Below are 12662 nucleotides of genomic sequence, written 5' to 3' on the forward strand. Positions count from 1 at the left end.
TGTGAATGTCGGTTACCAGGTGTTCAATCCATATGAATGATTATTTTTGTCTCTATGCATGGGACGTATAGTTATGAAAAATGAAAATTATGTGGTCTATTAAAATGATGAAAATGATTATTTATGTTAAACTAATGAACTCACCAACCTTTTGGTTGACACTTTAAAGCATGTTTATTCTCAGGTACGAAAGAAATCTTCCGCCGTGCATTTGCTCGTTTTAGGGATATTACTTGGAGTCATTCATGACATATTTCAAAAGACGTTGCATTCGAGTCGTTGAGTTCATCAAGATTAAAATTAAATCAATTATAGTTAGATATATTATGAAATGGTATGCCTGCCGTCAACTTTCGATGTAATGAAAGATTGTCTTTTCAAAAACGAATGCAATGTTTGTAAAATGTATCATATAGAGGTCAAGTACCTCGCAATGTAATCAACTGTTGTGAATCATTTATAATCAATATGGACTTCGTCCGGATGGATTAGGACGGGTCATGATAACCCATGGCCGGAATTTTGTGGTTGTTGTCCTCTTGTTTTCCGTCACATTCGGTAACATCATCGTCATCATCAGTCGGACTCCACCTTCCTCTGGATTCGGCTGCCGGAGTTCTAGAAACAGAGATCATCATCTCTAGCTTGTGATTTCAGTTTTGTAAGCCCTAATTGATACTTCTATGTTCTGAGTTGTTTTATTAGATTAAGGGAATATTGTATATATGAAGAAGAAAAGGGTCTAAAAGATCTTGAATATATGCATCGATAATGATAAACAAAGAAGTGCACGTTTGTGTAGTTTCAATTGTGTTTCAAGTGTGTTTGAAGAGCACGTTTGTGTTGGATGAATTAATAATACAACACACACCAGAAATCGAGCATTTTGATTTATGAATATTTTAGAAAGAGATGGGAAGGTAGTTGGATGGTGGGGGGATATAAAGTTAAATTTGAGGGATGAAGCTGTGGAAAATAAGTTAAATAAGAAAGAAAAAAATAAAAAGACTAAGGTACCCTCACATGTTTTACACATGACTGCATTTAACGGCTCAAATAGACCGATGATAGATGGGAGGACGAGGGATGTAGAATTATGATATATTAGGGACGAGGGATGCACAAAAAAAAAAAAACATATGGAGTCAAATTTGATGTAAAGTTCAGGGACGAGGAATAAAATTTTGTCTTATTATTATCTCTCTATCTATAGTTTCTATTATATTGCTAAAATGATGATGTCATTATTAGGCTAATTCCTTTATTAAGAAAAAATTAAAAAGAAAAAGAAAAAAATCTAAGCATGGTGGGTGATGTCATTAATTTAAATAATTTTGAATTAAAATTAAATCTTATTAATTAATTATTATTATTAAATCTTATTAATAATTATTTTAATTATTAAAATTAAATAGTTAAATTATTTTAATTAATTATTTTGAATTGAGTACGAGAAGGTATAAAAGTTAGCCAGAATGAAACCAATTTTACATTTATATTTTGATTTACACTTTTAAATAAAATGACAACCAATATTATCTCTTATGATTGGATGTGGATTATTAAATATGCATTTTAGGTGTTTGATGAAATGTTCAGCTGACGAGTTTCTTAGTTGGATTATGTGGTTCCACGGGTTATAAAACTAAATAACTTTAGCATTTACGTTCACTTAATACCTATCATTAAACTGTTTCGTTTAAACAAACCCGTGGTTCCACGGGTCATTTCACTAGTTGTTGTTATTATTATTATTATTATTATTATTATTATTATTATTATTATTATTATTATTATTATTATTATTATATTTCGCGGGGCTATTTTATGGGACTAAGCAAGGCATTAGTTAGAAAATATTTAATGTGAAACATTATATTATTTGCGTAGTTTTCAATAACGGACACAATCATAGAATATTGCTATATAGTTGTTGAGCGAAAGATAACAAATAAACCCATAAATGCAAGTCTAATTCTTAAACTTGGGTATTGTTTCCCATAGATTATTTCACGCTTCCAATCTCTTGACGTGTTGATGTAAAGATAGCGACGTTTGATGATTTGAAATACCTCCTTGAAACAGCAGAAAAAACAACACAAACAATGACAACAACTACTATTAAACACCATATAATTACCTCATAAGCAACAATAATCAAACACACATGGGAAAACAACATATGCAATTAGAAGTAACATCCGGAAAAGCAAAACATAAAAAAAAAAACGGAGAGTAATAAACCCATGATACAGCAGTGAGCCAATTTTGACCCATTTACTTGAAAGGGTTGACCACAAAATTTCTATTGTTTTAGCAGCAAACTCATGAATGATCTTAGTTGCAAACAACTACTTACTCCTAAAAGAATGTTAACTATCACAAATCAAAGTGTCCCCAAATTAGCATTACCGATAAGCAAACCTAAAAGATAGAGTTAAAATGCCTAATAAGTTAGGAGTAATAAGTTAGAAATAAATATAGACAAATGGATGTTTAAGGTGGCAATTTCAACCCATTAATGGTTTATATCTACATAAGAATCTAGATAAAAGCTAACAATAAGTTTGTATAAAAAAATGCCATTACTAACCATTTACATGTTCGCAAATTGTAGCTTCATGTTTGCTTTTCCATTAAATCCATCTTTACAAATTCGCAAACGACCTTCAAAACAAAAAACACGATATGCCCAATTTCTGTCAAACAATTGAACGTATTCATTCTAGTCACATTACAGTGTACCTTTTATGGGAAGTTAATCATAGCCACCACAAGTAAAGAAACAAATACAGTGTAAATATAAACCAACTTATCAAGGATAGTCACCACTGGCAATTTATCAAAATAATGCCCTACAAAACATTGGATCCAAGCATCTAGTATTTACAAATAAACAATCTTTAGTATGAATTTGAACATTAGGAATAAATACATATACGAACTTGTTCAACGAAAAAAGAAAGAAAATATTACACAAGGGAAGACGATTGCAAAAATATTACCCATTTATGTCGAAACCCATTTTGATATGTTTCTGACCCGCCAAATGCAACAACTTCACATTAAGAATGTGTGTGTGGATTGAGTTATTTTTCTAGCCCTTTAAATAAGCTGAAAAATGTAACTCCAATAATTTTTTTTTTATTTCTGACTCCATTACCCTTCTATCTCTTCATTCTCCGAGTTCAGGTTACATATACATTACATTCTATTATTATAAAAAAAAATGTGCCTCAAATAATCTCCACATGTCAAAATTGCCAGTACATATTCAATCTATAACAGTATGTATTTTATAAGTCATAGTTGTTGCAGGTTTTATGAAAAGCAAAATATAAAAAAAAAACGGAGAGTAATAAACCCATGATACAGCAGTGAACATCCGTATGTTTGGTTGTAAGTATTAAGTTCAATTTTATATTTTAATTTTTTAAACTCCTAATTAACAAATGATCATAAGTATGTAATATTAAACTAAATTTCTTGAGCTCCTATATAAATACAAATTATAAGTGGAAATGATAGTTCGTTAAAATAGAAAATGAGCGCAAACGAACTCTCGGGAAATAATTCATTAACTATTCGTTGAATGATATTTTCTTCTACTCCGTATTAGATAATTATTGATAAATAGAAGTTTTTTTTGTATAAGGTTAGTTTCGTAATCAAACAATTCAATGCTAGGATTATGAGGTTATTAGAAAGATTAGGAGAAAATTAAGGGTCTAGATCATTGATAATTAATTTAATAGATGACTAAGATTAGTTTTGCTATCTAAAAATGATCTATTTTAGCTTTTGTTATTATTTATAGAATAGATTTTTCTAATTTACAGTTCTTTTCCTGGACCTTTGATTCTTTCAAATCGACTCCTCACGTGTTGTAGTGTTTGTTATCTCAATTTAATTTTTCCTAAAAAAACATATTTTTAAATAGAATTTTACTAACGAGCATGTTAAAAGTTATGTTAACATACAAAAAATACTTATAAACTTCAAGAACCGTATTACAAACGTTAAATAAAGAGCAAATTTAATTAAGAGTAAATTACACCAATGGTCCCTGTGGTTTGTTGTAAATTACTTCACTCGTCCTTATCTCTTAAAATTTACATTGTGCGTCCCTGTGGTTTTAAATATCAACGGCGCTGGTCCCTGTGGTTTATTGTAAATTATGTCACTCATCCCTATCTCTTTAAAATTATATGGTTCGTCCCAATGTTTTTAAATATCAACGGCGCTGGTCCCCGTGGATTGATATTAATATTATTATTAATATTATTATTATTATTATTATTATTATTATTATTATTATTATTGTTGTTGTTGTTGTTGTTGTTGTTGTTGTTGTTGTTGTTGTTGTGCATTATTATTATTATTATTTTTATTATTATTATTATTATTATTATTATTATTATTATTATTTTTTTTTTTTTTATTATTTTTTTTTATTATTATTATTATTAATGTTATTATTATTAATGTTATTATTATTAATGTTATTATTATTATTATTATTATTATTATTATTATTATTACATAATTCTAATTGTAATCACTACCCCCATAATTTAACTATCTATTTAAAATATTTAGACTAATAGTGCAATAACCAAAAATTTACAATTGATTTACCAAAACTAACTGTACTTAGGATTACACTAACGTGTAAAGATATATACTAAAATACTGAGTATATAATAAATAGATAAATGATAAAACCGTAAATAATGGATTAATATATTAAAATACATTTGTTGATCAATAACGAGAATTATGTATCTATGTTGCAAGATTGTGAATTAAGAAAATAGAAAATTTCAAATTAATTTAGAATTAGAGATGCAATTAGAATTATGTAATAATAACAACAACAACAACAACAACAACAACAATAATAATAATAATAATAATAATAATAATAATAATAATAATAATAATAATAATAATAATAATAATAATAATAATAATGCATAATAATAATGCATAATAATAATAATAATTAATAATTAATAATTAATAATAATAATAATAATAATAATAATAATAATAATAATAATGCACAACAACAATAATAATAATTATAATAATTAATAATAATCATAATAATAACAATAATAATAATAATAATAATAATAATAATAATAATAATAATAATAATAATAATAATTCACAGGGACTAGCATCGCTGATATTTAAAACCACAGGAACGAACCATGTAAGTTTAAAAAGATAGGGACGAGCGACGTAATTTACAATAAACCACAGGGACCAGCGCCGTTGATATTTAAAACTACAGGGACGAACCATGTAACTTTTAAGAGATAGGGACGAGTGACGTAATTTACAATAAACCACAGGGACCATTAGTGTAACTTTTACCTCATTTTTAATTAAAACTTAACCTTTTTACCTCAATTTTTTTTATGTAATTTATGTTTGTTATGCTTATTTTGACACTTAGGGTGTGTTTTGCACACACAACTTCTCGGAGCTTATGGAAGCTTATTGAAGCTTGGGCTTATGATTTTAATAAGCTCCCAGTCATAAATTTTGTTTGATAGACATAAAAAGTTAAGCTTATGAAAATTATTAGCTCTTAAAAAATAAGCTATTTCTAGTAGCTTATGAAAAAATGTAGAGCTTATGAACTGAAAAATAAGCTCCAGCTAGTTTACCAAACACTTATAAAAATAATAAACTTCATCTACTAGCTTTAAAAATAAGCTCCAGCACTAGCTCATAAGCTCCAGCTCCAGCTAGTTTCATCCAAACACACCCTTAAAAGATTGTTTTATCAAATGTCAATCAAAAAGAGGAGTATCGTTACTTCTAAGTTATAAATCTGTCAAAAAATTAACGATACTCTGTTAGTGCATAATGTAAGTTCATAGTTCATTTTGCTATATTCGTGAGTGTTATGAGCATTGCAAGTACTTTGGATGATTGATTGTTGGTTTATTACGTTTACTATTTGCCTATTTGGATTACAATCAATTATATGCATTTATTGTTAACTTATATTCTGTATGTGTAGACGCACGGATGTGGAATGCATCCGTACGGAGACAAGTGCAATCGCATGGTTGCAAGCTTAGAGTGAGAAAGTACTGTGTGAAAGTAATGTGTGAGTGAGAAAGTGTGCTCTCTGCCACCGGTTACTGAATGATGTAATGTGGAGACCCAGTTCTAGGCGCAGATCCTCAGTGATTGTTGGATACACGTGTCAGATGATGATTGATTGATTTATGCAAAGTTTGTGTGATCAGACTTGAGCTTGACGCTGAGTGACGCGGCATGTGTGATGCTCATGCGCTTTTTTAAGGGCTTAAGCATAGAAGCTGCATTCAGGGCTTACGCATGACGCTGAGGGGCCTGTTATGATCGGAAAACGTTGAACGGCTATATAATTAAAAGTGCTATCTATTGATATTTTTGTGCGTTTCAAGTGCTTATTTGTTGTACTAATGATGTTTATATACGTGTACCCCATAGGATATACCATTACTAACCAACTCACATTAACAGTTCAACAATATATGTAAACGAATTAAAATAATAAATAATCACAATAACGGTTCTTTTGATTAAACCTAATTAATATAAATCATTCAAACATAATAATCCATAAGATATGATAGAACAATTCAACCTTAACAGCTTCACATCTAAACAAACACGAGGTTAAGCCTAACATGTTCATGAGAGAATCAAACAAACAAATGAAAACAAAGGAATTCATATCCAAATCAGTAGAATAAATGAAAACCAAAAGTACAAATAATTAATCCAATTTCAATCTAGATGTTACAATCGCTTAAAATTTATAAAAAAGGGCCCGCAAACACTATAAATAGCCTCTGGTCCGCTTTGAAACGAGTTCGTAAAAGTTATGATAAAAACCTTTAAAACGCGTCTTTCAGCAATGCTGACATATGGTGCCCCGCACCTCTTATGAATCCCGGCAATCTGGTGCCCCGCATCTGGAACTCTCGAAACAAATTTGGACTGAAAACTGGTATGGTATGCCGCACCTCATGCTGAAATATGAATCTGTTTAATCACCTTTTGAGCTGAAAAACTTGACAATATCAAATCTCAATGCTCCAAATCAACATTTTATGTCCGGAATTAACATTCCAACCAAATAAACGCCGATAGTTCTCTAAAACCTTGTGAAACCTTAATAATAAGAATAGTTGTTTCAAACAGAAGTACATGTAATTTGCGCAATATCACTTCCACACGAGCAAAATGACCTAGACCGCCACGCTTGGAAGAAGCAAACTTTAAAAACCCAAACGTCCTTACCATTAACTAATGATCGGAGAGACACCTTCATACCGCTAGACACCTAGACCAATGGCCAACAATATTCTAACACGCAAATTAAACATGAAAACCGATGGAGAGATACTCTTGGGTCAAAGCCACCAAATCTTTAAAATAATTAAATTCCTCTAAAGACCACAAGGGAGGCATAGATGATAGACCACATTGTCGTCCTGGGAATGTACATACAGGCCCAAACAAGAACAAGTACAAACTTATGGGTTAATGCAATACATAAATGTTCATGGTGAACAACTTAATGAAAATGTTCATGGTCGAATCAAGAGGTTCCCACCACTTTGTGGCAATGTAACTCAAACAAGAACAAGTACAAAAAACACATCATAAAGAGGTTCCTCTCTATTACTCACACTGTTTACTAGACATTTATCGGATGCACGTTTCTTATTCTCATGAGAAAGACTCAAACCATAAATAAATAAATAATTTACATCACAGGCAAACGAAAGGATATACATGGAGAGAATAGAGGTGTGTATATGTGAGAGAGAAGGAACAGGTAGGGAGAGATCACACGATGAGAAAACTTGATGCCGCATTGGCTTTGACCCTCCAAAGTCGAAGTACCATTTTGCAGATCATTTGATTGGATGGTACTGATCTGATACTCGTCGAGGTGGCAACTTTCGCAAGATAAAAAGCACAAGCGCAGATGGCAAAATTTCCACTATCTGCAAAAGACAAATATAAGGATTTGGTGCAAGCCAACACATAAAACATTCATTTTCATTTTCTTTATTATACAACTACCAAAATATTGAAATAGCAACTTAAGATAGACTATTAGACTATTCGGTGATCATGGTCAAGAAGGGTATAAAATGAACTTACCAGGTAGTAGGCAAAATCAAGAATTGGATGATTCAAGACATGCATGTCAGCACTCTTGTTAAAAGCAGCGATTGCCACCTATTGAAACAATCATAAGTTGTAGATAAGTAGAGGAACACGGCTAGACGATGTAATCTTGTGAGTTAATTGAACGTACCATAACGCATCTTATTAAGAAACAAGTGCAACATATTCCTGTCACAAATCCCACCTGTTAAAAACCCACATATAAATGATCAAGATCCAAAATTGTTCACTTTTCAAGATATGAAAACTACAAAAAATGAGGGAAACATTCCACATTTTAGTTTCGGATGTCTCTAAGAAAAAGGTCAAAACTTTGGCTACATGGGGAAACTTCAATCGACAACAATTTTGAGAAAATAATTCACTAACAAGATGATTTTACTGGCAAGAGACTAATCAAAGTTTACACCTAAGAGCTTTTACTTACCATATGTACCGTCACACATTATTTACTCAGAAGTTATAACAAAAGGATACAAGTTTTGACCCATCTATTCACAAACAGATTGATTTGGGTTGTATGTTATCTCAAACAAAACAATAGATCAAGTCGAATATTTCATCTAAATGAGGAACCGATCCAATGGGTTGCAACTTAGAAGTTGCCCAAAATCTCATCTTTAATGACAAGAAGTCATCTTTAGTGACACAAAGTCATCTTTAGTGATAAAACCTCCTAATTTGTCTTCAGTAAAAGCTTAGATAATCATTGGAACAGTAATTATAACAAGACAAATAAGAGAGATAAGTAGAGATATAACCTCGTACAGCTTCTTTTGACGGCCTCTAGATTCAATGGGAAAGCGCCTAAGCATGACAAATAGCCTACGACAGAAAATCAAGTTCTATATAAACCCAAAATATAGAAAGAAAGCAACATTTCAAAAGAATATAGATCGTATGTTCTTCAGTTTTATTAAATAATTACCTGCCACCATACACAACAAACCCTACAGCAGCAGCAAGTGAGATAACTGCAGACATAAAAAAACGAAATATGAACCTAATAATCATCCTGTAATAACACAGCATTCATGATCTGACAAGCAATTCACCGTCATTCTTACGTGAGAAAAAGAGTTCCGCAAGTTCTACGGCAACAGCAGTTTTGCTGAATCTCATATACATCCAGATACAAATCTAAAAAACAGTGTGCAAGTTTACAAATAAGCGGAATATATTAACATGGATCAAATCAAATATGGAGCTTCCACTCTCCTTAATAAGCTGTAAAAGTAGCAAATTCGGTGGGTCGACGGATTGGGTAACATGTCAAACCTGATTTGGGTCGGGTTGACACGAAACACCTTATGTCCAACTTTCAAGATACAATAAACGACGTGTATGGACTACAATTACAAAATTTAATACAATTATTATAATTATCTGTTCTTTTAAATAAATCCACGATCTAAAATGTATGCAAAAAATACGGTTCAGGTCACAATTTACCCACACATAGGAAACTTGGTCAATATTACCACTTATGTAACCATCTCAGAAATCGAACACTTCCTTTCTTTATTAAACCCAAAAGAGTCGGAACATCAAATTTTACTTACACGCGAGCAACGTAAACGAGAAACTGCGACCTATCATATTACCTGAAGGAAGTATACGACTCCATTTAAGGTGAAGTATGCAGGTCTAAGTTTATCAGTTGAAAGACTTCTTGCCTGGAATTCAAAGAATAGTATTGCATTACAGATTAAAGATTACACCAACAAAAAGAGATATTTACTTCTACCATTAATGAAATACGATTAAACATGTGCAACTACTAACAAGATCCGAAAATGAAAATACCTGGTGATATATCTCTGCCCAGAATAACACAAGTAACGTGTACGTTGAGAAAAACAGTAGTCCAGGAAGATCCAGCAGTATCATGTCTAATACCTGTAGCACAATAACATAATATTCATTAACATACAAAGTCCAAATGAATATATTATATAGAGGTAACCATTTACTCTTATTTACAAGAAAACGAATCCATTTTTGGTTAAGCTTTATCTATAGAAGACCAAATGGGTCACAAAAAAAAAAAACTATCCAAATGAAACACGCCTAACGTGCTTAACAGGTCAAATGGGTTAAATGCTGCCAAAGTGTTCTTCAGATTTTTACTACAATGCACGAAAATTGATTAAGTAGAGTCTGAGTAAATCTAGAACAGGAACTTACTTTAGGTTTTACGTGGAAAAACCTCCAATAAAAGCCAAACTGAACGGCCCTTACTGTAAAAGGCATACGAATAGCATCAAATATTCAGGCAAACCTAAGTCATCCAGAAATGAAGAAAATAAGTAGCAACCTTACATCCATTGACCACAAAATTCATCAAGTGGAAAACTTTTTGCGTCGTCCAACCATATTCTGGTACTCTCATTTGAATACGTACAAGTTGCACCTGCATATTTGGTAATAATCATTCACTTAGATACGCAAACTTGTATTTGGTACGCTTACCATGTCCAAGTCAAACAATCAAAAATTTATAAACCAGCAAGATACAAAGTAACATATCTGTTCGAATTGCTTACAATGAGCCCCTTTACAACATATATGTGAATTATGTAATACAAAGGCTTAATATAGAAATTTAGTGTTCATTTTGTGAAGGCTTAAAGAAACTTGTATTACTACTTGAAATCTAACAAAAAATATCATTTTCAAGGAACCACTATTTTCCTAAGAAACAAACAGATATAAAAAGGCATATATCATCAAAATTATTAATTTCAGAGTCAAGATCTAATTATTAATTATTAATTAATTGGATATAAAAGGAAACATACCAAAGCAATTAAAGAAACGAGTGCATAAAAAGCACAAAGAGCGTAAAAAACGCCATCTTGCCATTTCTGAGATTCATCAATTCCATTCCACCATTCATTTAATAAATTTAAACCTAAAATTTGTGTATCTCCACCTGATATGAATTCTAACCACCCTCTGCTGTTATTACTTATAGAAGCCATTGATTGATTTGATTGAGATTTGATTTTGATGTAATAAAGTTATTAATTTAATAAAATAAATTTAAGATAAAAAAGGTGGAACAGAAGTAAGGAGATTAGGGGGGTAGGTCTAACAGCGATGATGAAGGCGGAGCAGCAGGACACGTAGAATAATATTCGTGTCTCGATCTTACACGTGTCTCTCAGATCACGTAATAAAATTCATTAATAAAAAATTAATTTAATGAAAACAGACAACAAAATATACCTGTTGTTTTGTACTACTCCAGATAATAATTTTCTTAATATTTTATGACAAAAAAAATAAAATAATAAAATAATAAAATAAAATAATAAAAAAACCACACGGATAATCCTTTTGGTTTGTATATGATCTTGAAGTTTAGTCGTTAAACTTTTTTTTTTTCAAAGATAGTTACTTAGGTATGCAAATTTTGCAAGAATGATCACTCCGCGTAACGGACGTTAAGTTTTCTGTTATATATCAATCACATGAGAGACATATATGAGTATTTTGGTCCTTTTACATCACCTTGATTTCCATCCTTACCAAGATTCATAATATCTAATTTCTTCACTCAAATCTGACTCTCAATATTTAATTTACTACTCAGTATTATACTAATTGTGAATTGTGATGTGATGAATTTTGATTTTAGTCATTTCACGTTTTAATCTAAAGGATTTCATATGCATCTATTACACATTCACAATATAAATGATTGTGTACACGTAACAGAATGCTCCATTCTCTTTCAACTTTGATCATGTATTTCGGTAATCACGTATTATTTTTATTATTCAATTTTTCTAATCCATTCGTCCTTTGTACAAATATCAATCATCTATTTCTCTCACTCAAAATTTCACAAACCCATTTTTGCTATAATTTGTAATCAAAATCACAGCTTATGAAATCAAAGAATAAACAAATCGCGCCTGCACATTTAAGAAACATAAGTTACAAATTAAATCATAGTGGCGGTGCTGAAACCTAATTCCGGTTTTGACCTCATGATTCATTGTGGTTTCAGATCACCACCGTAATCCACCTTCGTCCACACTGTGAATCTCCTCCACCACCACGATCGCCAATCTACATCAATTGGATGACGACGTTGAGACGCGCGACTGACGGTAAATAGGGGTGCACGGGGGCGGGTGAATGGTGGTGTTGGTGGCCTTATATGTAACAATGGTAATGGTGGTGGTTGTCGTATTTGTGAAAGAGGAACGGAGATGATCAGATATCAATTTAGGTTTAGAGTGCTCTTTCTTAATAAAAACTTTTTAAAAATGGTCAATTCAACTATTCAAGGTAGCTCATCCCAAAAATTAAAAACCCATATGTAAATATACAGTTGGCCCAGATAAGTAAACTAAAGCTATAGCCCGATAAAAACTTCAAACTGTTTAATATACAATAATTTCAACCAAATGAAAATATCAACTTCATTATTATCT

General features: G+C 31.2%; 1 protein-coding gene across 1 annotated transcript; it reads right to left on the minus strand.

Moving 5' to 3' along the window:
• Positions 1 to 6774: 6774 nt before the first annotated feature.
• Positions 6775 to 11299, minus strand: LOC139873417 (tobamovirus multiplication protein 1-like). The gene is made up of 11 exons (XM_071861347.1): positions 11016 to 11299; positions 10537 to 10627; positions 10402 to 10454; positions 10021 to 10113; positions 9819 to 9890; positions 9282 to 9354; positions 9143 to 9188; positions 8976 to 9039; positions 8345 to 8398; positions 8188 to 8265; positions 6775 to 8027 (listed from the first exon to the last, which is right to left on the minus strand). Exons 1-11 carry the CDS (start codon positions 11196 to 11198, stop codon positions 7935 to 7937), a joined length of 900 nt encoding a protein of 299 aa, XP_071717448.1. The 5' UTR covers positions 11199 to 11299; the 3' UTR covers positions 6775 to 7934.
• Between the last annotated feature and the right edge of the window lie 1363 nt (positions 11300 to 12662).

The sequence above is a fragment of the Rutidosis leptorrhynchoides genome, chromosome 10 (genome assembly GCF_046630445.1).
Source record: "Rutidosis leptorrhynchoides isolate AG116_Rl617_1_P2 chromosome 10, CSIRO_AGI_Rlap_v1, whole genome shotgun sequence".
NCBI lineage: Eukaryota > Viridiplantae > Streptophyta > Magnoliopsida > Asterales > Asteraceae > Rutidosis > Rutidosis leptorrhynchoides.

Excerpts from the sequence above, each read along its gene's own strand:
- LOC139873417 (XM_071861347.1), bottom strand. The coding sequence starts at position 11,198 with ATGGCTTCTATAAGTAATAACAGCAGAGGGTGGTTAGAATTCATATCA. Across the intron at positions 8,266-8,344 it reads TCTTAATAAGATGCGTTATG|GTGGCAATCGCTGCTTTTAA; the intron begins GTACGTTCAATT and ends TTGTTTCAATAG. Across the intron at positions 8,028-8,187 it reads TTGATTTTGCCTACTACCTG|ATAGTGGAAATTTTGCCATC; the intron begins GTAAGTTCATTT and ends TGTCTTTTGCAG.